At 47.2% G+C, this 25,023-nt stretch overlaps 1 protein-coding gene and 1 long non-coding RNA gene across 5 annotated transcripts in view; one reads left to right on the top strand and one right to left on the bottom strand.

The window, feature by feature from the left end:
- Positions 1-25,023, bottom strand: part of LOC140399577 (uncharacterized) — a 133,612-nt gene that overhangs the window by 76,026 nt on the left and 32,563 nt on the right. Inside the window, exon 3 of one of the 2 annotated variants that reach the window (XR_011937732.1) lies at positions 9,424-9,710. The exons of the other annotated variant lie outside the window; for it this stretch is intronic. This is a non-coding gene — a long non-coding RNA (uncharacterized lncRNA). Of the gene's footprint in view, positions 1-9,423; positions 9,711-25,023 lie in introns of those variants that run through there. 2 annotated transcript variants of the gene reach the window in all.
- LOC140399576 (Fc receptor-like protein 5) overlaps positions 1-25,023 on the top strand; it is a 105,598-nt gene that overhangs the window by 61,784 nt on the left and 18,791 nt on the right. For 2 of the 3 annotated variants that reach the window (XM_072489114.1, XM_072489115.1), the window contains 6 exons: positions 2,443-2,727; positions 9,426-9,704; positions 12,730-13,017; positions 18,717-18,827; positions 21,674-21,701; positions 22,498-22,535. In XM_072489114.1, coding sequence (XP_072345215.1) covers positions 2,443-2,727; positions 9,426-9,704; positions 12,730-13,017; positions 18,717-18,827; positions 21,674-21,701; positions 22,498-22,535 — 1,029 coding nt within the window. The remainder of the gene's footprint in view (positions 1-2,442; positions 2,728-9,425; positions 9,705-12,729; positions 13,018-18,716; positions 18,828-21,673; positions 21,702-22,497; positions 22,536-25,023) is intronic. The other variant, XM_072489116.1, reaches the window with a different exon arrangement.

The raw sequence follows: 25,023 nt of genomic DNA, 5'->3' as shown, positions 1-25,023 counted from the left end.
TGAGCAGGTAAAACCACAGAGAGGTTTGTTTAACTCTTCACAAATATTGTTTTCGTTGTGAAAGTGAGGACAAAGCACCAATGATCTCATCAGCGTAGAACTCCAGGAACCCCCTTAGAATTTGAAAAATGAAACTCTTCATTGAAGACAAACTTAAGTGCGCAAGATTAAAGTTACATGGTTGAAACAGTCTTAAAAAGACGTGCCCCAAACTGACTGTTTGATCCAATGTACACAAGAAACTACCCTCCTGGCAACAAACATCTTGTCGATATTTTTAACCACAAAACTCCTGAAATGTTGCACAAGGCAAGGAAGTGTTGCTCCATTCACAAAGGAATGATACATGAAAGCACAAACACCCACTCTAATGAGGAATTCTAAAAGAGGTCCTTTAACAAACTGTTTCTTGAAACCAAGAGATCTCTGGATAAACGCTCAGCGGCTCTCTCCAAATCAGAACTCTCACAGCTTCTCTGACACTCACAGATAACAGATCTGGCCTTCTGGGCATCCCCCACGCACGGCAACTCAGCGGCAACCCTTTCCTTAAATATGCATCCACGTTTTTCTCTATGTCCTCTTTGAACTTCTCTAATGTTTCCTATTTGCCTCTACCTTCGGCTCAATAAAATTTATTGGCGGAATTCTCTGTTGCACAGACTGAGGGCTGGAATAATCCGATTTTCAGGCCCAGTCCTCACGCCAGCTTGGGAACGGTGGCGTTTTACGACCGAAGATTTGGTGCAGAACAGCTGCTGGTCTCGGTTTGGTGCGGGCCGAGCACCAAGGCCGTGCAGAGCACCAGGCTCTAGCTGCTAACATGGCCCGGAGAATTGCCGGGTCCCTCACTGCACATGTGCACAGCTGAGTGCAGACCACAATGCCAAACAGTGTCCCCCACTATGTGGTTGGCTGGCTAAAGACGGACCACCCCCCGAAATTGCACCCAGCCCCTTCCAAAGCCCACCACCCCTCACCGCCCCTGCCCGGGGATAGGCTCTTCCCCGACGGTGGCGGCGCTGGACTGAGTCCGCAGGCGCCACGCCGAGTTCCCGATAAGTAATAGCATAGAGACCCACGCCGTCCAGAACTCGGCCGGTCGGGGGCGGAGAATAGGGGGAAGGGCCTCAGGGAACTTCTTGAGGCTGTCCATACGGCATCCGGCGTACTCCTAGAGTAAGCCGATTTGGAGGGGCGGAGCATCGCGAAAGCGGCGCCACCCTCGATTTCTCGCGGCCAATAGGTTAACGCGATTCCGGAGTGGGCGACCGGAGAATCCCGCCCGAAGTGCTGATGCCGGGCAGGATTCATGGACTTCCGCGACAGAGAACCTGACGCCGCACCTGGACTGGTGAGGGACTAGCACGGTTTCACAGCCGCTTCACAGCTCCAGGGTCCCAGGTTCGATTCCCCGCTGTGTCACTGTCTGTGCGGAGTCTGCACGCTCTCCCCGTGTCTGTGTGGGTTTCCTCCGGGGACTCCGGTTTCCTCCCACAAGTCCCGAAAGATGTGGTGTTAGGTGAATTGGACATTCTGAATTCTCTCTCTGTGTTGCCGAACAGGCGCCAGAATGTGGCGACTAGGGGCTTTTCACAGTAACTTCATTGCAGTGTTAATGTAAGCCTACTTGTGACAATAAAGATTATTTTTTCATTTCATAGCACCGACTCCACATGGAACAGAATCGATTCCAATGAGGAAACGTGAGGGACTTGCAGGGCCCATGGTTGACACTTGGAAGACTGGCAAACCGCAGTCGCATTTCTACATTATAGTCCCCCCACACACTCATCCCGTCAACTTGTGCTTTTAGAAATCGTGAACCAGGCGCTGTGGCTGCTGAGTGGGGGGGGGGTCCGGAAAGTGCCCACCATCGCCATAGTTTTCTGTCACTTGTGCCACTGGTTGGAGTAGCGTCTGATGGCCAGGAGGTTGGCTGTGGTTTCGGGGTGGATGCGCACAGTACACCATTGCCACGGCCTGCAAGGCAGCCACGCAGCTGTGCACACTGCTGATTGCCCCCTGTGAACGTATGGGCACTGGTCGTGTGGGTGTACCTCCGGGCCACCCTTGTAGATGCCCTCTGGTCCCAGCCAACCCATAAGCGGCATGGGCGCGCTCCAGGGTAACCAATGCCATCTTGTTACCCTGGAATTCGCCGCAGAGGATGAGGAGCATCAAGGAGGCCCCTTGTGTCTTGTCCATTAATGGCATGCGAATGCCGTTTAGTGTACGGGTGGAGTGGAGCACATTGACGTGGCTGTCGAGGCAGCAGAGAATTGCGATTTGGCGAGAAAAAGGCCGGCCGCCACGATTTCAGCCTCGATTCTCCAGCCAATCGCGTTTCCCGATTTAGGTATCAGCCGAGAGAGAATCCCGCCCCATCTTTCTGTAAATTGAAGTCATCCAGGCTCTGATCTGTGGTTGTATCTCCCACAGGACTTCCGGTCACCAACCCACATTTGAACATCAATCCGGTGAACGGGAGCGTCAGAGAAGGAGGCAATTTGACACTGAGGTGCATCGTCACTGCAGGCTCTGCTCCAATAGAGTTCACCTGGTACAGGGGAGAGATGGAGATCTACAAGGAAATCTCATCCAGCAGAGAGGTCACTCACCAACTCTCCAATTTCCATGAAGGAATCAATGGCAATTACAGCTGCAGTGTTTACAATAACATGAGCACCGCTGTCCACAGCCCAGCTGTCGAAGTGGAGGCTGAAGGTGAGGAATATCTTCAGTCAGCATCCTTTTAAGAGCCGTGAGGTGATGATGCAGCTGTACAAAACTTTGGTAAGGCCACATTTGGAGTACTGTGTACAGTTCTGGTCGCCTCATTTTAGGAAGGATGTGGAAGCTTTGGAAAAGGTGCAAAGAAGATTTACCAGGATGTTGCCTGGAATGGAGAGTAGGTCTTACGAGGAAAGGTTGAGGGTGCTAGGCCTTTTCTCATTAGAACGGAGAAGGATGAGGGGCGACTTGATAGAGGTTTATAAGATGATCAGGGGAATAGATAGAGTAGACAGTCAGAGACTTTTTCCCCGGGTGAAACAAACCATTACAAGGGGACATAAATTTAAGGTGAAAGGTGGAAGATATAGGAGGGATATCAGAGGTAGGTTCTTTACCCAGAGAGTAGTGGGGGCATGGAATGCACTGCCTGTGGAAGTAGTTGAGTCGGAAACATTATGGACCTTCAAGCAGCTATTGGATAGTTACATGGATTACGGTTAAATGATATAGTGTAGATTTATTTGTTCTCAAGGGCAGCACGGTAGCATTGTGGATAGCACAATTGCTTCACAGCTCCAGGGTCCCAGGTTCGATTCCGGCTTGGGTCACTGACTGTGCGGAGTCTGCACGTCCTCCCCGTGTCTGCGTGGGTTTCCTCCGGGTGCTCCGGATTCCTCCCACAATCCAAACATGTGCGGGTTAGGTAAATTGGCCAATGATAAATTGCCCTTAATGTCCAAATTGCCCTTGGTGTTGGGTGAAGGTGTTGAGTTTGGGTAGGGTGCTCTTTCCAAGAGCCGGTGCAGACTCAAAGGGCCGAATGGCCTCCTTCTGCACTGTAAATTCAATGATAATCTATGATTAATCTAGGACAAAGGTTCGGCACAACATCGTGGGCCGAAGGGCCTGTTCTGTGTTGTATTTTCTATGTTCTATGTTCTATGTTGTGTGAACAGATCAATGCCTCATTGCCAAAGTGCTCAGTGTAGTAATAAAGTCATCACAGCAGAAAGGTAGGCTAACCACGTGTTGTGCTGAAAAACGCCAACCACAATTTGTCTATATTTGAAGTTCGGAACATTTACTTTTCGAGATTGCTTCATGACCATCCCGGGTAAGTCCAGCCTTCAAATGGAGTGGTTTGTGACGCCAGTTAATAGTTAACCGCATCGCTGCATGGAACTGGACTGACATGTTGGCCAGACATTTGGGGCGGCCTGACAGCAAAGTGGTTAGCATTGTGGCTTCACAGCATCAGGGTCCCAGGTTCCATTACCGGCTTGGGTTTCTTTGAGAAGGTGACTGAACAGGTAGACGAGGGTAGAGCAGTTGATGTGGTGTATATGGATTTCAGCAAAGCGTTTGATAAGGTTCCCCACGGTAGGCTATTGCAGAAAATACGGAGGCTGGGGATTGAGGGTGATTTAGAGATGTGGATCAGAAATTGGCAAGCTGAAAGAAGACAGAGGGTGGTGGTTGATGGGAAATGTTCAGAATGGAGTACAGTCACAAGTGGAGTACCACAAGGATCTGTTCTGGGGCCGTTGCTGTTTGTCATTTTTATCAATGATCTAGAGGAAGGTGCAGAAGGGTGGGTGAGTAAATTTGCAGACGATACTAAAGTCGGTGGTGTTGTCGATAGTGTGGAAGGAAGTAGCAGGTTACAGAGGGATATAGATAAGCTGCAGTGCTGGGCTGAGAGGTGGCAAATGGAGTTTAATGTAGAGAAGTGTGAGGTGATTCACTTTGGAAGGAAAAACAGGAATGTGGAATATTTGGCTAATGGAAAAGTTCTTGGAAGTGTGGATGAGCAGAGGGATCTAGGTGTCCATGTACATCGATCCCTGAAAGTTGCCACCCAGGTTGATAGGGTGGTGAAGAAGGCCTATGGAGTGTTGGCCTTTATTGGTAGAGGGATTGAGTTCCGGAGTCAGGAGGTCATGTTGCAGCTGTACAGAACTCTAGTACGGCCGCATTTGGAGTATTGCGTACAGTTCTGGTCACCGCATTATAGGAAGGACGTGGAGGCTTTGGAACGGGTGCAGAGGAGATTTACCAGGATGTTGCCTGGCATGGAGGGAAAATCTTATGAGGAAAGGCTGATGGACTTGAGGCTGTTTTCGTTAGAGAGAAGAAGGTTAAGAGGAGACTTAATAGAGGCATACAAAATGATCAGAGGGTTAGATAGGGTGGACAGTGAGAGCCTTCTCCCGCGGATGGAAATGGCTAGCACGAGGGGACATAGCCTTAAACTGAGGGGTAATAGATATAGGACAGAGGTCAGGGGTAGGTTCTTTACGCAAAGAGTAGTGAGGCCGTGGAATGCCCTACCTGCTACAGTAGTGAACTCGCCAACATTGAGGGCATTTAAAAGTTTATTGGATAAACATATGGATGATAATGGCATAGTGTAGGTTAGATGGCTTTTGTTTCGGTGCAACATCGTGGGCCGAAGGGCCTGTACTGCGCTGTATTGTTCTATGTTCTATGTTCTTTCACTGCCATGGTGGGATTTGAAACTGGGACCCCAGATCATTACTCTGGAATTCTGGAATACACGTTAGTGACAACGCCGCGATGCCGCCACCTCCTATACATGTCAGCACACCGCTCCTTAGATAAGGGATCGAAGGCTGTTCACAATATTGGTAATTGTAAGACACATTTTCAACCTCAGCCACAAAACTCTGCACAGTTCTTTGTGGCTATTTTCTTAGATAAGGGGACCAAACGCCCAATCACATCGCCATGTGCCTGGAGTTATATGTGGGCCACACCAGGTGAAGATGGCATATTTCAATCCCGAAAGTCAAATTAAAGATTGAGGGGCTTTTGGAAAGATGGGCAAAGGGTTTGTGATCTCCATTCCCCAGACCAGCCTTATTTTCTAGATTGTCTCTAAAATAAATTTATAGTGCCCAATTATTTTTTCCCACTTCAGGGACAATTTAACGTGGTCATTCCCCCCCTCCCCTGCACATTTGTTGGTCGTGGGGGTGAGACCAAACAGCTACGGGAGAATGTGCAGACGCCACACGGACAGTGATCCGGGCCCTCAGCGCCATGAGGCAGCAGTGCTAACCAATGTCACAACGTGCTACCACTATATTTTCCCGATTTTCAACAATTGACATTCCACCAACTGCCATGGCGAATGTTCAACACTGGGGTTTCCAGTCCCGTTAGGTTGGACCTCCCGATGATTAGTCCAATACCATTACCATGATTCCACCCTCTCCGCATTAGCAGAGTTTCACAAACCTGACCCGATAATCAACAAGGTCAATAGAGGAGTGAGGGCCATATCTTGGTAATTTCACTAGAACAGGAACAGGCCCTTCGGCCCTCCAAGCCCGTGCCGACCATACTGCCCGTCTAAACTAAAGTCTTCCACACTTCCTGGGTCCGTATCCCTCTATTCCCATCCTATTCATGTATTTATCAAGATGCCCCTTAAATGTCACTATCGTCCCTGCTTCCACCACCTCCTCCGGCAGCGAGTTCCAGGCACCCACTACTCTCTGTGTAAAAAAACTTGCCTCGTACATCTCCTCTAAACCTTGCCCCTCTCACCTTAAACCTATGCCCCCTAGTAATTGACCCCTCTACCCCGGGGAAAAGCCTCTGACTATCCACTCTGTCTATGCCCCTCATAATTTTGTAGACCTCTATCAGGTCGCCCCTCAACCTCCGTCGTTCCAGTGAGAACATCCGAGTTTATTCAACCGCTCCTCATAGCTAATGCCCTCCATACCAGGCAACATCCTGGTAAATCTCTTCTGCACCCTCTCTAAAGCCTCCACATCCTTCTGGTAGTGTGGCGACCAGAATTGAACACTATACTCCAAGTGTGGCCTAACTAAGCTGCTATACAGCTGCACATGATGCAAAGTATTCACTTAGCACCTCGCCCATTTCCTCTGGCTCAACACATAGATTCCCTCCCCTCTCATTCAGTGGGCCAACCCTTTCCCTGGCTATCCTCTTGCTTTTTATATACTTGTAAAAAGCCTTTTGCTTTTTCTACCAGTCTGCCATGAGGAACCTTGTCACAGGCTTTACTGAAGTCCACATGGACAACATCCACTGCCCTACCTGATCACCCTTTTCCAGACTCAACATCCACAAGTTTCTTCTCTTTGGTGAATACTGATGCAAAGTATTCACTTAGCACCTCGCACATTTCCTCTGGCTCAACACATAGATTCCCTTGCCTGTCCTTCAGTGGGCCAACCCTTTCCCTGGCTATCCTCTTGCTTTTTATATACTTGTAAAAAGCGTTTCGCTTTTCCTCAAACCCTATTTGCCAATCACTTTTCCTGATCCCTTTTAGCCCTCCTGACTCCTTGTTTAAGTTGCTTCTGACTTTCCTTATATTCCACAAAGGCTTCGGCTGTTCACAGCCTTCGAGCCCTGACAAATGCCTCCTTTTCCTTTTTGACGCCGACTACAATATCTCTCGTTATCCAAGGTTGCCGAAATTTGTCATATTTGGTTATAATGCTGCAACATGACTTGCCAATTAGTATACTCAATGCCCCGGCCAATGAAGGCAAGCATGCCTTCTTGACTACCTTCTTCACCTGGGTTGCTACTTTCCGTGACCTGTGGACCGGTACAACCAAATCCCTCTGCGATGAATATTCTTAAGGTTTCTGCCTTTTACTGTATAATTCCCACCTTTATTAGATCTTCCAAAATGCATTTCATCACATTTGTCCGGATTGAACTCGCTATTCCTCAGCCAAGGTCTCCAACCGATCTATATCCTGCTGTTCCCTCGGACAATCCTCATCGCTATCCGCAATTCCACCAAATTCTGCATCGTCCATAAACTTAGCAATGTTCCTCCAAATCATTTCTATACTGCAAACAACAAAGATTCCAGCACATATCCCTGCGGAACACCACTAGCCAGTCACTAGTCACATAGATTGTGTTGAATAAGAACTAAGCTGTTGTGATAATTCATGTTTTACAAAGATGGGAAAGATCAATTCTGAATGGGAAAGTGAGCTGCGAGGAGGACGCAGAGGACGCTTAGCGTGATTTGGACAAGTTGAGTAACTGGGCGATTGAATGGTAGATGCAGTATAATTTGGTATCAAAAACTGGGAGGCAGAATATTATCTGAATGTCAATAAATTAGGAGAGGGGAATGTGTAACGAAACCTGGGTGTCGTCGTACGCCAATCATTGAAGGTAAGCATGCAGGTGCATCAGGTGGTAAAGAAGGAAAATGGTATGTTGGGCTTCAAGGATATATTCAGTTGCTAACAACTAAAATATATTCCATAGAATAACAAAGATTTTCAGAGGGGGGAAATGTCAATTGCAAAGCATGGAAGTCCAAGATGACATAAAGACAAACACTCAGGATGCTATATTGCAAAGGCAGTAGGCTGGAAGATTGGGAACATTTTAATGATCAACAAAGGGTTACTAAAAAGTAACAAAAAAAGCAAAGGTAAGTTATGAAAGAAACCCAGCGCAAAACATTAAAAAGGATATCAAAAGCTTGGCTCTGTATATAAAAGTAAAAAAAGTCAATATTGATCCCTTGGAGGGTGAGTCAGGTTGATAGTGGGGAAATACAGAAACGGCAGAGACACTCAGTCAATAATTCTCCTCAGTTTTCGTGGTGGAGGACACCATTACCATACTTATAGTAAGAGGTAATGCAGATGTAATAGAAAGGGAGGATCTTAGAACAAACCTCTTGAACAGGAAAAAAGTAAGAAACAAAATTTGAGATTGGAAATTTGATGTAAAAAACTTGCGTCTTACATCTGTTCTAAACTTTCCCGGAGCACTTTAATCCTATGTCCTCAAGAGCTTGACTCTCCTAGCCTAGGAAAGAGCATCTGTCTGTCCACTCTCCGTGCCACTCATAATCTTGTAGACCTCTATCAGGTCGTTTCTCAACCTCCGTCATTCCAGGGAGAACAGACAGAGTGTATTTAAACTCTCCTCATAGTTAATGCTCTTTATACCAGGCAATATCCTGGTAAACGGCCCTCTCCACATCCTTCTGGGACTTGTGCGAGGAACCCTCCCTATAGCACAGTGATTAACACGGATGCTGCACCACACCAGGGACCAGGGTACAATTCCGCCCTCGGCCGACTGTCTGTGTGGAGGTTCTATTTTCTCGCCATATCTGCATGGTTTACTCCGGGTGCTCCGGTTTCCTCCAACAGTTCAAACCTGAGCAGACTGGGTGGACTGGCCACGCTAAATTGCCCTTCGTGTCCAAATGTTCGGTGGGGTTGGGGATAGGGTAGGGAGGGGGGGTGGGCCTAGGTAAGGGGCTCTTTCAGCGGGTCGGTGCAGCCTTCATGGTCTGAAGAACCTCCTTCTGCACTGCAGGGATTGTCTGATAATATTTCTATGAATAATATAAAGAACACGATAAATTCAGGATCATAACCATTGAAGCTTGGGGATCAAACACGGTTATTTACTTGCGATGTATTGTTGGGCAATGAGACGCAAAGGGGCACTTCTGTGTGTGTATCACATCACATCAGTAAAAGATTTTCATTCACATTAATTTGTTCTGTGTTTAAGTGCATTGGTCCTGTTTTAAACATTCGTGTGTTAGCCGTGTTGTGTAAATGCCATGTCTCGCATTGCTGTATGTTTTATTCCTCGAAACCCGTTTACGCACGTACTTCTTGTCTTCCCAGTCGCGGTGAGCTGCCCTTCGCTCATCTCAAACTTGAACAGCTCGCTTGTTGCCCTTGGACACGAGGTGACCTTCACGTGTAAGTCCCACAGAGGCACCCCCCCAGTACGCTACCAGCTCTATCGTGGCCATCGTCTCCTTGCCAACATGACAGTCCTCGATTCTGGACCTGGAATCTTCAACTTTGCATTACAGGAAGGAGGCGTCTATTCCTGTGGTGCAGTCAATGGGGTGGCTGCTGTTACAAACTGCAACGAGACAATGGAGCTGACTGCAGCAGGTACATCTGGAAGAGAAAGAGTCTTTCATTGGAAATTGTTGGTTACTCACATTGTCCAGAAGACTGTGCAAATATCTGACCATGCCGCTAACTCATGTAGGTTTTTATGTCCGACAAAACATTGTATGCTTTCAAGTCATCCTGGATATAGCACGTGGACCAATAGGGATCAGATGATATGAGGGGATGATAGGAACAGGCTATTGAGTTGGATGATCAGCCGCGATCAAAATGAAGGTTCGTGGGGAAAAGTTTAGAGGAGATGTGCGAGGCAGGTTTTTTACACAGAGGGTGGTGAGTGTCTGGAACGCGTTGCCAGGGGAGGCAGTGGATGCAGATACATTAATGGCGTTCAAAAGGCATCTCGACAAATACATGGATATGATGCAGAGAGAGGGATATTACAATAGGGAGTGCTGACGGTTTTGGCCAAGTGTGGTATCATGACCAGTAGCGGTCTGCAGGGCCAAAGAGACTGTTCCTGTGCTATATTCTTATTTCATAGAATTTACAGTGTAGAAGGAGGCCATTCGGCCCATCGAGTCTGCACCGGCTCTTGGAAAGAGCACCCTACCCAAGGTCCACACCTCCATCCTATCCCCATAACCCAGTAACCTCACCTTACACTAAGGGCAATTTTGGACACTATGGACAATTTATCAAGGCCAATCCACCTAACCTGCACATCTTTGGACTGTGGGAGGAAACCGGAGCACCCGGAGGAAACCCACGCACACACGGGGAGGATGTGCAGACTTCGCACAGACAGTGACCCAAGCCGGAATCGAACCTGGGACCCTGGAGCTGTGAAGCATTTGTGCTATCCACAATGCTACCGTGCTGCCCCAAATTATTTGTTCATATTATGCACTAGAATGAATCTACGGAATGTGGAGCAGGCTTGACGGACCGAATGGCCACCTCCTGCTCCTACTCTCTGTTTCTATCAGTTTATACATCAGGAATGGCTCCAATTCTAATCTGAAGAGAGCAACAATTGCATTAACATTGTCAGCGTCCATGATGTAAGACATGAAATGAGATAAGGAGTAGAGTATATGACCCAAGGAGGCACCCAATTGGATACGAGGCTGATCCTTGTCTTCCAGCTACATTTTTCCCGGTGGCTACCCGCATTCCTGACTAACAACCCTCGAGATGAACAATCTCTCTACCCCAGCCTCTGATATAGCCAGCGATGGAACACTCACAACCCTCTAGGGATGGACATCTGCAATGATTCTCAACCCTTTGAGCGGAGAGATTTCTGCTCAGCTCTGCGCAAAATGACCAACCCCATTATCCCGAGCATCATTTCCCATTGTTTCAGATTCCCTGACCATTGGGGGAACATTCTCCTCATGCCTGTCCTATCACAGCATTTCAGAATCTTGCAGGCCCCAAAGAGATCATCTCCAAATCTTCCGAAATCCAGAGCATGCAAATCCAATTTGCTCAACTCCCGACCTCACTTGAAATGTACTTCATTATAGAATCCCTTAGAATCCCTCGGACAGTAGGAGGCCATTGCGCCCCTCTGAAAGAGACCCCGGCCTTGGACGACTCTCCTGCCTTATCCCCGTAACCCCATCTAACATGCATGGCCAATCCGCCTAACCTTCACATCTTTGGACCGTGGGACGAAACCGGAGCACCCGGAGGAAACCCACACAGACACGTGGAGAAAGTGCAAACTCCACACAGACAGTCACCCAAGACCGGAATTCAAACCGGGTCCCTGGCGCTGTGAGGTAGCAGTTAACCAGCGTACCACAGTGCCCTCCAGCTGCCACTTGCATTGAAACCTCCAGTATGGCGAATGGATTAGACAATCCAAACTATTTCAACCTGAGGCCCCCACGATTATAAATTAATTTGCAACTAATATTTTATTGTCTCGCATTGTAATCCCCCACTGCAGCCAACTCTATCAATGTGGTTCCTTTGACAATTACTACTATTAGTGCATTACGTGGTTGATGAAAATGCAGTGGCGCCATTGCCAATTATTCATTTAAGGTTCGAACCTCTAACTCGGTACGTACAATGTGGCCGGCGATACATTACCCAGAGTGCACCCGTGTGAAACTAACTTTCTGCGTCAGAGCAGATAAATGTGTCTCTCTATGAGAGCGTAAGAGCATGAGTGGAGAGAGTGATGGGGTGTGGGAGAAACAGTATAGGAGGAGGAAGAGCTTGGAGAGAGAGAGAGAGTGAGAGAGAGAGGGAGAGACAGACCGAGAGATAGACAGAAAGAGAGAGAGAGAGGCAGAGCGAGAGAGGCAACATGGAAAGAGGGAGACAAAGAGAGATAGTGTGTGAGAGAGAATATGAGAGGAGAGAGGGAGACAACACGCAAAAGGGAGAGAGGGAACCAGAGATAGAGTGAGAGAGGAAGAGGATATGGGAGGATATAGGGAGACAACATGGATGAGGGAGGGAGAGAAACAGAGGAAGAGTGATAGAGGAGAATATGGGAGGAGAGATAGGCACAACATGGAAGAGTGAGAGTGAGAAAGTGAGGGAGAGTGAGACAGGAGAATAAGGAATGATAGAAGGGGACAACGTGGAAAAGGGAAGATAAAGTGTGAGTTAAAATATGGAAACAGAGTGAGAGAACACAGAAACGAGCGAGAGAAAAAGAGACAGAATATAGGAAGAGAGGGAGTGAGAGAATTAATTATTAATGACTTAGCCTTTGATCTTTTGAAGAACGAGGATGTGTAGGAATCATTGCGGTGTGATTTTAATTTGTGAGGGTGAGGAATGTAGGACATGGTCGCACTAGTTGAGGCTTACTAGGGAACATTAAGGTGACACCCAATTTTACACTATCGCCCACACTTAAAGCACTATTATAATGGAAATTTCTGTTTAAATACATGTCAAGTTAATTTTTCACAGGACTATTTTAAGACAACATGGTGAATATCTACCACCAGCCCACATTGTGCAGACCTTGTGGTATTCCATGTTGCGATTATTCATTCTGAAATGTGCTTATTTGATTTCCATTGTTTTACAGTTCCAGTAAGCTGTCCAGACTTCATCTCAGTTTGGGGTAATTCAACCTTTGCTATTGGAGACAGGGCGAGACTCACATGCAAGTGCAAAAGAGGAACGCCACCCATCCAATACCTGCTGAACCGTGATGGCCAGGTCATTGACAACAGGACAGTCACTAACTCCGGAACAGGGAACTTCACCTTTACAGTGGCGTCAGTGGCGGATGGAGGCCTGTACTCCTGTGGTGCTGACAATGGGTTTGGGCGTATGGACCAATGTGGAGAACCAATGCGTCTCACAGTAGCAGGTATGACTCAGAACCAACGACCACTGATGGGAAGAGGTTAGAACACATTTTTAGGTTGCTATCTCTGACGCATGTGATATAAAATAGTTACTTTAGAGATATTAGTTAATGTAATGTAGAAATAAGCCACTTTGACTCTGGTTAGTTCAGAGACAAAGGATGTTAGACCGCATGGGGAAAGCAGGAAGAGGTGTGTCTACGAGAGTGATGCTGCATTGATAGGGGCCAGAGAAAGGGATTGGAAGTGAGCCAATCAGAATAGATCAAACAGGTCAGGAGGGATATAGGCTGACCTATGGGCGTCGAGTATGTGAAACTTGATACCATTTGAATTGATTTGCAGAGATCCCTTTGTCTCTTTGTTCATTCGCTTTCTGGGATGTAGGAGACTGGATGTCTCTTATGTTTCTGTGAAATGAATCAAGCTTGCAAGCTGAATAAAATAACTTATTTTTACGTGCAAATCCATCTCGACTTTTATTGAGGCCAGACTGACGGAGAAAGAAATTTGGGAATCAACATCTCAAACTGAATGGACTAATTTCGCTTCTGGAAGTCCCATCAACCATTCTGCCTTAACTTTCAGCACATATAGTCCAACATGTTGGCCAGCACACTGGCACAATGGTTAGCGTTGCTTCACCCGGGTTCGATTCCTACCCTGGGTGACGGTCTGTGTGGAGTATGGACTTTCTCCTGTGCCTGCATGGGTTTCTTAGGGGTGCCCCTGGTTCCATCCTGCAGTCAATAGATTAGGCGGATTAGCCCAGCTAACATTACTCCAAAGCGTCCAAAGATCAGCAGCGTACGTGGATTGGCCAGGCAAAAAATATACCGCCAAGAGTCCAAAGGTGTGCAGGTTAGGTGGAATGGCCAATTTAAATTGCCCCCGAGTGTCTGAAGATGTGAAGTTTCGATGGGTTGGTCTTGTTAAATTGTCCCGTAATGCCCAGAGATATCCAATTTAGAGGCATTGGCCATGTGGAATTAAACATTAGTGTCCAAATATGTGCAGGCTGGGTGGATTGGCCGTTTTAAATTGCCCCTTAGTGTCCAAATATGTGCAGGCTAGGTGGATTGGCCGTGTTAAATCGCCCCTTAGTGTCCAAAGATGTACAGATTAGGTGGATAAAAGCAAATTACTGTTGATGCTGGAATCTGAAACCAAAGAGAAAATGCTATAAAATCTCAACAGGTCTGGCAGCATCTGTCGGTTAGAGAAAGGAGCTACGTTCGAGTCCAAATAACCCTTTGGCAAAACATTTGTCACAGGTTAGGTGGATTGGTCATGTTAAATTTCCCTTAGTGTCCAAAAATGAGCAGGTTTGGTGGACTGCTCATGCTAACAAAGAAAGAACAAAGAACAAAGAAATGTACAGCACAGGAACAGGCCCTTCGGCCATCCAAGCCCGTGCCGACCATGCTGCCCGACTAAACTACAATCTTCTACACTTCCGGGGTCCGTATCCCTCTATTCCCATCCTATTCATGTATTTGTCAAGATGCCCCTTAAATGTCACTGTCGTCCCTGCTTCCACCACCTCCTCCGGCAGCGAGTTCCAGGCACCCACTACCCTCTGCGCAAAAAAACTTGCCTCGTACATCTACTCTAAACCTTGCCCCTCTCACATTAAACCTATGCCCCCTAGTAATTGTCTAACATTGTCACTTAGCGTCCAAAGATGTGCAGGTCGATGGATTGACCATGCTAACATTGTCCCGTGGTGTCCAAAGATGTGCAGGTTTGATTGATTGGCCATGTTAAATTGACCCTGAGTGTCCAAATACGTGCAGGTTCTGAGGTGTTCTTTGTGTTGTTTATTCCAGCATGGTTGGCGTAGTGTTCAAAAGACCACAAAATAGCTTTAACTTAAATAAAGCTATATATTTATTAACACTACTAACCATGATTCGACACGTACTCGTATAGAATGCACAGTTTATTAATTACATCTAAATTACACTTATCTACACCAAATCTCAATACTGGTTTACACTATGACCTGCACGCACTTATACTATATTTACATCTGACTCTTACTACCTAACTGCTGAACACATTCTCCAACAATACTTAGCATCAATGCCTTATATAGATGTAACAGTAGCTCCCTCTAGTGGCTACTCTCGACACTTCATTACCCCTTGCAGTTCTGACAGTTCTGCTAATACCAAATGTTGCTGGGTTGGTCAAGCTAAAATTGACTGTCAGCATCCAAAGATGTGCAGGTTAGGTGGATTGGCGATGTTAAATTGTCCCTCAGTGTCCTACGATGGGCAGGTTAAGTGGAGGTATAGAGATAGGAGGGGGGATTGGGCCCTAGTAGGCTGCTCGTTCAAAACGTGTGTGCAGACATTTTCGGCATCCAATTGGCATTACATATTTCAGTTGACGAAATGACTCAGTAGATAGTCATGTGTCTGGCCGTACACATCCCTCGCCAAGGGATTTCTTCCTTTAGTATCCTCGTGAGTTGTGTCCGCAATTCTCAGTATTCTGTACCTCAAAGCAGATTAATGTATTGAGACAAGTCAGCTTAAGTGCGCACAGTTGACTTGTCAGCTGTTGGTTAAGTTAACCAACAGCATTCTGAGTAATTGTCAATTAGTTGTGGCCTGCGAGGCTTAAAGTCCTGTTTTCAGAAATGTTTTGATTAGCTTTTTAAATTTTTTTTCACAGAAATTCCATTTGACATATTTAAGTAACATTTAACAATCCCGTCCTCAACCATAAAACAGTTAAATAACTAACTACCACCCTATCCCCTTTTAGCTGCTGACTGCGGTTAATTCCTGAAAGTGAGATGTGAACAGGCGCCATTTTTTATGGAACGCGTCCTCATTCCCTCTTCAATTAAATGTAACCTTATCCAGGCTGAGAAACTCCACTAAATCTCCCAGCCATATTGAAAAATGAAAATCGCTTATTGTCACAAGTCGGCTTCAAATGAAGTTACTGTGAAGAGCCCCTAGTCGCCACATTCCGGCGCCTGTTCGGGGAGGCTGGTACGGGAATCGAACCGTGCTGCTGGCCTGCCTTGGTCTGCTTTCAAAGCCAGCGATTTAGCCCTGTGCTAAACCAGCACGCTGAGACACAGGCTGGAGAAACTGACCACACATCCCCCTCCTCGTCACCATCGAGGCAATGGCTAAGACATCCGCCCCTGCCTGGAGCTGCAGCAAAGTCGGACACCCTGGGACCCAAGGCTCCTGGGAGACCGGGTTCTAGGTCTAACTGTCAGAATGGGGCTTCAGGAGGTGTGTCAGAATTTCCTCAGTTTCAGGCGCGACCAAAACGTGTGCACATGACTGGCCAGAGCTCACCCGTATCTGTCACACATTTCCTCAGGTCCTTCATACATAGAATCATAGAATCATAGAGGTTTACAGCATGGAAACAGGCCCTTCGGCCCAACCAGTCCATGCCGCCCAGTTTTTACCATTAAGCTAGTCCCAGTTGCCCGCACTTGGCCCATAACCCTCTATACCCATCTTACCCATGTAACTATCTAAATGCTTTTTAAAAGACACAATTGTACCCGCCTCTACTACTACCTCTGGCAGCCCATTCCAGACACTCACTACCCTCTGAGTGAAGAAATTGCCCCTCTGGGCCCTTCTGAATCTCTCCCCTCTCACCTTAAACCTATGCCCTCTAGTTTTAGACTCCCCTACCTTTGGGAAAAGATGTGGACTATCTACCTTATCTATGCCCCTCATTATTTTATAGACCTCTATACGATTACCCCTAAGCCTCCTACGCTCCAGGGAAAAAAGTCCCAGTCTATCCAGCCTCTCCTTATAACTCGAACCATCAAGTCCCCGTAACATCCTAGTAAATCTTTTCTGCACTCTTTCTAGTTTAATAATATCCTTTCTATAATAGGGTGACCAGAACTGCACACAGTATTCCAAGTGTGGCCGTACCAATGTCTTGTACAACTTCAACAAGACGTCCCAACTCCTGTATTCAATGTTCTGACCAATGAAACCAAGCATGCCGAATGCCTTCTTCACCACCCTGTCCACCTGCGACTCCACCTTCAAGGAGCTATGAACCTGTACTCCTAGATCTCTTTGTTCTATAACTCTCCCCAACGCCATACCATTAACTGAGTAGGTCCTGGCCTGATTCGATCTGCCAAAATGCATCACCTCACATTTATCTAAATTAAACTCCATCTGCCATTCGTCGGCCCACTGGCCTAATTGATCAAGATCCCGTTGCAATCCTAGATAACCTTCTTCACTATCCACTGTGCCACCAATCTTGGTGTCATCTGCAAACTTACTAACCATGCCTCCTAAATTCTCATCCAAATCATTAATATAGTGTGACACTTCCATTCCTTGAGATAACGAAAATAGCATTTTTTCTTTAGGTGGGGCTTCCCAGCTGTTACCATTTAAACTGCTGGACGTTTGATGGGTTTAAGAAACATTGTGTGTCAGTGAAGAGCCAAGGATAATCAGCCACCTCTGTTGGGAAGTCGATTCCGGACCAATCTCATAGAGCTTGGATCCGTTTGTTTCAAGTAGATCAGACGTTACGTTTTGAATTGGGAAGTCGGCGAATTGTAGCCTTCTGGTGAACGGCGTTACCTGCAAGGGACACGATTGGTTGATATGTGCAGGCATTAGATTGGGGTAGACATATTGGTGGGATGGACAGCAGGATGGCAGATCAAATTCAATATGGAGACATATACAATTTAGCGGGAGGAGCATGGAGATACATAATTTAATATATTTAACTATTCTAAAAGACGCAGAGGGACACAGGCGGCTGTGTGGATCAGTCACTGAAGATGGCGGGAGAGGAGCAGAGAACAGTTATTAGAGCTTACAGATCCTCAGATGTAGTAATAGGGGTGAGTATAGGTATTCAAAATCAAGAGGAATCTCGAGAATTATGGGTGTGGGGAACTGTTCCCATTGACGTATGGATCAAGGTGGATCAAATCATGGATTGAAAGTATTTGGCAAAGGAAAGGAACATAGATATGAGGGTGGGGAGGGGGGGTTATACATCGTGTGGTTCAGGATCTAGAATGCACTTGCTGGGAGTGTGGTGGAGGCAGGTTTCATGGCGGCATTCTAGTGGAATTCCGATGATTATTTGATCCGAAACGATGTGCATACGTAGGGGGAGATGTCGGGGCGGTTAACACCCGATCTGTTGCTCATGGATCGAATGGTGTCCGGCACTGGAGCAATCTGCGACCTCTTTTTCCATTACATACATTTACTCGACTCGATCATTCATGGAGTAAAGGAAAAGTGTGGAGAAGTTTCAGGCCTACACCTCAGGATATCATAGGGCCAGAGATGAAATAGGCAAGATATCTATTTTCTGCAATGCACACTTCAGAGGTTCGGGGACTTCAGGGTGTGTCTGGGACAAAGAGTGGAGTGGGGAATAGCAGCAGTGGAACAGAGACACTATTCGAGCGGGATAGTCCAAATAGATGTTAACTCTGCGACTCTCAAGAGCAGCACGGAGCTGTGAGGCAGCAGTGCACATCCCTGTGCCACCCTTTTAAACCTAATATTACAAACCTCTGATATGTTGGCGAGGACAGAATAAAAGATCGAATTTATGCCAAACGAAGGAGTTTATTCGACCCATCGAGTCTGCACCGACTTCATCTTTCTGTTCAATTATTAATACCCGTTCTTTTACCGATTTTATTTTTCAGTTACCTCTGAACGGTCCCTCGTTGTGATCTACGTGGCAGTGGGGGTTTCGTTCCTGATTCTCGCCTTACTGATTCTACTGTTTCGCTGCAAACGGCGTCGTCACAACAAAGGTAAAACTCACTTCACACGACAATGGAGCCAGAATAACCACGTTTAAGGAGGTTTCAGGAGAATCTGAGTTCAGGATGTTGAGTCTCAGATAGCCAGATGGAGTTCACAGTGCTGATGCAAACATTAGTTTCTCAGTGTTTAAAGGCACTTGGGGATAATCCATCTCGTAAAATCGAGGAGAACCGTTGTCAGCGCATTAACCCTCGGAATCCTATCGTGCAGCACGGTGGGACAGTGGTTAGCACTGCTGCCTCACCGTGCCAAGGAACTGGCGCTGATCCGGACCCATGGCACTGTCCGTGTCGAGTTCCCACATTCCCCCATGTCGCATTATACAAATGTTCAGCATGTGAAGAGTTAATGTTATATTGGGCTTAGCCACTAGAGGGAGCGAGAGGACTCTACTATAAATTGCACTGACTCATCAGCTGGGGGGAGCTCATTAGACTGGAGCTGAAGAAGATTCTCATTGCATTGCAGAATTAGCTCAGATATAATAGCTATAATTAGTAGATGGAGATAGTGTTGGTGAGTGCAGTTTAATTCTTACATGTATGCTTGATATTTAGAATAAGTGTAGAACTCAAATTTAGTAGTACTAATAAAATTAGTTAAGTTCTTCAAAAGAGCTTTGTGTATCTTTGTGATCACTACGCCTTCCAGCCTGCAAACCCCGCACAAAGATCACCCCAACCCCACACCCAAAAGGATATATAGGTATGACACGTGATTGAATCGCATGTTGGGGTGGTGTTGGGCGATGGGGTGGTGGGGGTGGTGGGGGTGGCTGGTTTGGCGGTGATTCGGGGTGTTGGGGGTGTGGAGATGTTGTGGCGGGTGTTGTGGGTCTTGGTGGGGGAAGGTGTGGAGGTTGTGGGGGGGGGGGGGGGTCGGTCTACACTTGCTATGGGGAACTGTCACTCAGCTGGGCCTCACTTGCTCGCGTTAGGCCGACCTCCATCTCGGGAGCTCTCTCTCTGTGTCCACCAACCAGGTCTAGTTCCCGATGCTTCGTTGTCGTTGGATCCTGTGGTTCCCCTCCAGTTCTTCCTCCCAGCGGTTGTGTGTTGCCTCCTCGTGACGGGGGGTATGGTGCCCAGTATGGGTGTGGTCATCTGGTGCTGGGTTGAGTGCGCGCACTGCAGGCAGCTTGGGTCCGGGTGGGTGGGTGGGGTATGGGTGTGAGGGACAGGGGTTCCAGCCAGGGGCACAGGTCTACCTACTCACCCTGGCCGCCCTCAGGAGGTAGTGCTGTTTTTTACAACACTGCTCGCCGGCCCTTGCATTGGGCTCCACGGCTCTCGTGGCATTTGCCAACTGCGCCTAGGGCGGGTGGACAGCGGCGTGGCAACCGCCTTCGCACCCCTCGGGTTCATAGTAGTCCGCTTGTCCTCCACGGCATTCAGTACAATCTCCAGCTCTGCGTCATCAAACCAGAGTGCCGCTCTCCGTGCTGCCATCTTGATGGCTGGGTTGTGTGAGTGGGCGGGGGCGGGGGGGTGGGGGGGGGGGGGGGATGTCGGTGCTCACATGCGGCTGCAACTTGTCGGCCTCCCGAGTGTCAATCCTGACTCCCGCGAATGAGACACCGTTTCCCATTTAAATCGCTGATATTCCACATGGCGCCAATGCTAGCCCATTCACGGTTCCAGAATTGCTTCGGGACAGGCGCCAGTTTTGTTCTCCTGGAAGACCATCGATTCAGTCTCGACGTCAAGACTTAGATCCTGAATGGAGAATCGTCCTCTGTACCTTCTTGTGCTGTGTGTGATCCAGAGCCTCATAAAGACCATCCAATAGAATCATAGAATTCCTACAATGCAGACGGAGGCTGTTCGTCCCATCATGTCTGCACCGACCCTGGTTTTTAAGTTAAACAATACGAATGGTATGGTTTTCTGAGCTTGTCCATATCTCCTGAAGTCAACGTTGTGTCAAACACGATACATCCAAAGGAACAATTCATTCATTATTTAATTATTTTCCCCCTGATTAAGACATTATTTTCTCGTGGTTTGGTGGTTGAGAAGTACTGTATTCATGAAAAAAGGGACAAGCTGAGAAAACATTTAAATGCACCCAACAGTACCATGTTGCAACACTGTTCAGTGGACAACATTTCACATTGCATGAACAGAGAACACTGAGTATCTTCACATCGATTCTGATTGGCAGTTATCTGTTCCCTGGTGCATTCTCCACAGCACAGCCTCCCTCATACAGTGCACTTGCCAACCAATAAACACTACTATCCCATGAACTATAAATAATTGTTGCAGCTGCAATTGAAATTCGTGCATTTCTATTCAGATGAGTGTAAACCGAGAATCTTCGCCTGCCGTTCTCTTTTGTCAGCAATGCATTGTTGCTGAGGATTGAAACAATTCCAGAGAATTGCACATAACGGTGACCCTGCCCTATGCTATTCAGCAGCTCCCAAGCTGGTACAGTGGTTATCACAGTTGCCTCATAGCGCCAGGACCCGGGACCGATTCTGACACGCCTGTGTGGTTTGCACGTTCCCCCGTGTCTGCCTGGAATTCTACAGGTGCTCAGGTTTTCTCCCACAGACCAAAGTTGTGCAGATTAAGTGCATTAACCATGTTAACATTACACCTTAGTGTCCAGGGATGTGCTGAATATATTACGGAGATGTGGTCGGGGAGTGATTCTGGGTAAGGGGCTCTTTCAGAGGGTCAATGCAGACTGGATGGGCCGAATTTCCTCATTCTGCACTGCTGTTGGAGACTAGAATAAACCGGTCTATCACCTCTTATTTAGATATTTAATGCATGGTTATACTGCTTGGAATTTCGGCTGACATTTGGAACTTTATCCTTTTCAGGCAACCCAAATTATTGCAACCAAACTGGGTAAGAGCTCGCTTGCAGCATTTCATACATTCTCTCCAAACGATCGGGGCAAAATCAGGCAATGTGTGCCTCTGCGCCACCTCGAACCACCCCGAAACGGGTTAATCTCTGATCACACAGGAACAGGCCCTTCGGCCCTAGAAGCCCGCAGCGATCATGCTGCCGTCTGACCTGGAACCTGTTACACATCCGGGGTCCGTATTCCCATCCTATTCATGGATTTGTCAAGATGCTCCTTAAACGTTACTATCGTCCCTGCTTCCACTACCTCCTCCGGTAGCGAGTTGCAGTCACCCAGTACCCTCTGTGTAAAAAACTTCCCATGCACATCTCCTTTAAACTGTCCCTCACACCTTAAACCTCTTAATTATGAACTCTTCCACTCTAGACAAAGCTTTTGACTATCCACTCGGTCAATACCCCTCATAATTGTGTGCACTTCTTTCAGGTCTCCCCTCAACCTGGGTTTTCCAGTGAGAACAAATCGAGTGTATCCCACCTCTCCTGTAGCTGATGTCCTCCATACCAGGAAACATCCTGCTAAACCTCTTCTGTACCCTCTCCAATGCCTCTGCAGCCTTCTGGTGGTGTGGCGACCAGAATTGAAAACTGTATTCCAAGTGTGGGCTGCTAACTAAGGTTCTATGCAGCCTTGCCAATTGTTACACTCAACGTCCAGTTTAAATTGACAACGATGTGTAGGTTTTTATACCTTGGAGAAGCTTTGAATTTCATTTCAGTTTAGAAATCAAATGTTGATAAATATCTTGTTCTTACATCTTTTTCCACTGAACAGAACGGACAGGATTTCACGACTTCGCAGCACACCCGTTGGTAGGAGTATTATCTATCTACTCGCTATCGATCACTTTCCATCAGCATACTTTATTTCTGTGTAGCTTCCTCCCACCCATCATCTACATAAGATGAACAAATCAACATTTTTGACGTTATTTCTCAGATTGTGCGTCGATGAAAAAATGAAGCATGAATCAGAACATTCCCGACTCCGCATATGCTCAAATACTCCAGGCTCAAATGCAGCTGGGCCTCGAACAACAGGCAAAAGGCTCGCCACCCCCCCGGGGCCCAGCAACCCCGTTTCACTAGCACCCAATCCACAAACATTCAATCTCTCCACCACCAACACAAGGTGACAGCCGGGTGTACCATCTGCAAGATGGTACTTCCAAACCCGCCATCTCTGCCACCGAGAAAGACGCGGGCAGCAGGCGGAGCGGCAAAACCCAGCCGCCAACCGTTCTCCCTCCAAGCCGCACACAATCCAACTTGAAAAATCATCGGGAGTTGCTTGGTCAAACTCCCCAAAATCACTCCCGAACAGTACTCTGGGTGCATTGACACCACAGGGAGGGCAGCGGATCAAGCAAGCAGCTCACCGCTAGCTTCAAAACGGGCAATTAGAGATGCAGCTAAAATCTGCGCAGGTTAACCGCTCAAACAGCATCAAAATCAAACTCTCTGCTGGTCTCTGTGTTGAGGCATTTTTCCTCCGTCTGTCTCACGCTACAAGCAGATACGGACAATGTGAGTCCAATATAATCCGGAAAACTGTGAGGTGATGCAATTTGGTAGGAAGGATGGAGGCATTAAAGGATAGACTTTTTTCTAAATGGGGGAAGGCTTCGGAAATCTGAAACATAAAGGGATTTATGTATCGTATTTGAGGATTATCTTAACCTGAACGTCCAGATTCAGTAGGCAGTGAGGAACGCAAATGCAATAAAGAACAAGAACAAAGAAACGTACTGCACAGGAAGAGGCCCATCGGCCGGCCAAGCTTGTGCCGACCATGCTAAACTAAAATGTTCTGCACTTCCGGGGTTCGTATCCCTCTATGCCCATCCTATTCATATATTTGTCAAGATGCCCCTTAAACGTTACTATCGTCCCTGTTTCCACACCTCCTCCGGCAGCGAGTTCCAGGCACCCACTATCCTCTGTGTAAAAAAACTTGTCTCGTACATTTCCACTAAACTTTGCCCCTCGCACCTTAACCTATGCCCCCTAGTAATTAACTCCTCTACCCTGGGGAATACGCCTCTGACTATGCACTCTGTCTATGCCCCTCATAATTTTAGACCTCATCCTCCGTCGTTCCAGTGAGAACAAACCGAGTTTATTCAACCGCTCCTCATAGCTAATGCCCCCCACACCAGACATCCTGGTGAATGTCTTTTGCACCCTCTCTAAAGCCTCCACATCCTTCTGGTAACGTGGCGCTCGGAATTGAACACTATACTCCAAGTGTGGCAGAACTAAGCTTCGATACAGCTGCAACATGACTTGCCAATTCTTATATTCAATGCCCCGGCCAATGAAGGCAAGCATGCCGTATGCCTTCTTGACTACCTTCTCCACCTGTGTTGCCCATTTCAGTGACCTGTGGACCTGTACACCTAGATCTCTTTGACTTTCAATACTCTTGAGGGTTCTACCATTCACTGTATATTCCCTACCTGCATTAGACCTTCCAAAATGCATTATCTCACATTTGTCCGGATTAAACTCCATCTGCAATCTCTCCGCCCAAGTCTCCAAACAATCTAAATCCTGCTGTATCCTCTGACAGTCCTCATCGCTATCCACAATTCCACCAACCTGTGTCTCGTCTGCAAACATGCTAATCAGACCAGTTACATTTTCCTCCAAATCATTGATATATACTCCGAACAACAAATGTCCCAGCACTGATCCCTGCGGAACACCACTGGTCACAGCCCTCCAATCAGAAAAGCACCCTTCCATTGCTACTCTCTGCCTTCTATGACCGAGCCAGATCTGTATCCACCTTGCCAGCTCACCCCTGATCCCGTGTGATTTCACCATTTGTACCAGTCTGCCATGAGGGACCTTGTCAAAGGCCTTACTGAAGTCCGTATAGACAATATGCACTGCCCTACCTGCATCAATCATCTTAGTGACCTCCTCGGAATACTCTATTAAGTTAGCGAGACACAACCTCCCCATCATAAAATCATGCTGCCTCTCGCTAATACGTCCATTTGCTTCGAGTAGATCCTGTCTCGAAGAATTCTCTCCAGTAATTTCCCTACCACTGAAGTAAGGCTCACCGGCCTGTAGTTCCCGGGATTATCCTTGCTACCCTTCTTAAACAAAGGAACAACATTGGCTACTCTCCAGTCCTCAGGGACATCACCTGAAGACAGTGAGGATCCAAAGGTTCCTGTCAAGTCCTCAGCAATTTCCTCTCTAGCCTCCTTCAGCATTCTGGGGAAGATCCCATCAGGCCCTGGGGACTTACCTACCTTAATATTTTTCAAGACATCCAACACCTCGA

Source organism: Scyliorhinus torazame, chromosome 23 (genome assembly GCF_047496885.1).
Source record: "Scyliorhinus torazame isolate Kashiwa2021f chromosome 23, sScyTor2.1, whole genome shotgun sequence".
Lineage (NCBI taxonomy): Eukaryota > Metazoa > Chordata > Chondrichthyes > Carcharhiniformes > Scyliorhinidae > Scyliorhinus > Scyliorhinus torazame.
This window is presented reverse-complemented; position numbering and strand designations above follow the sequence as displayed.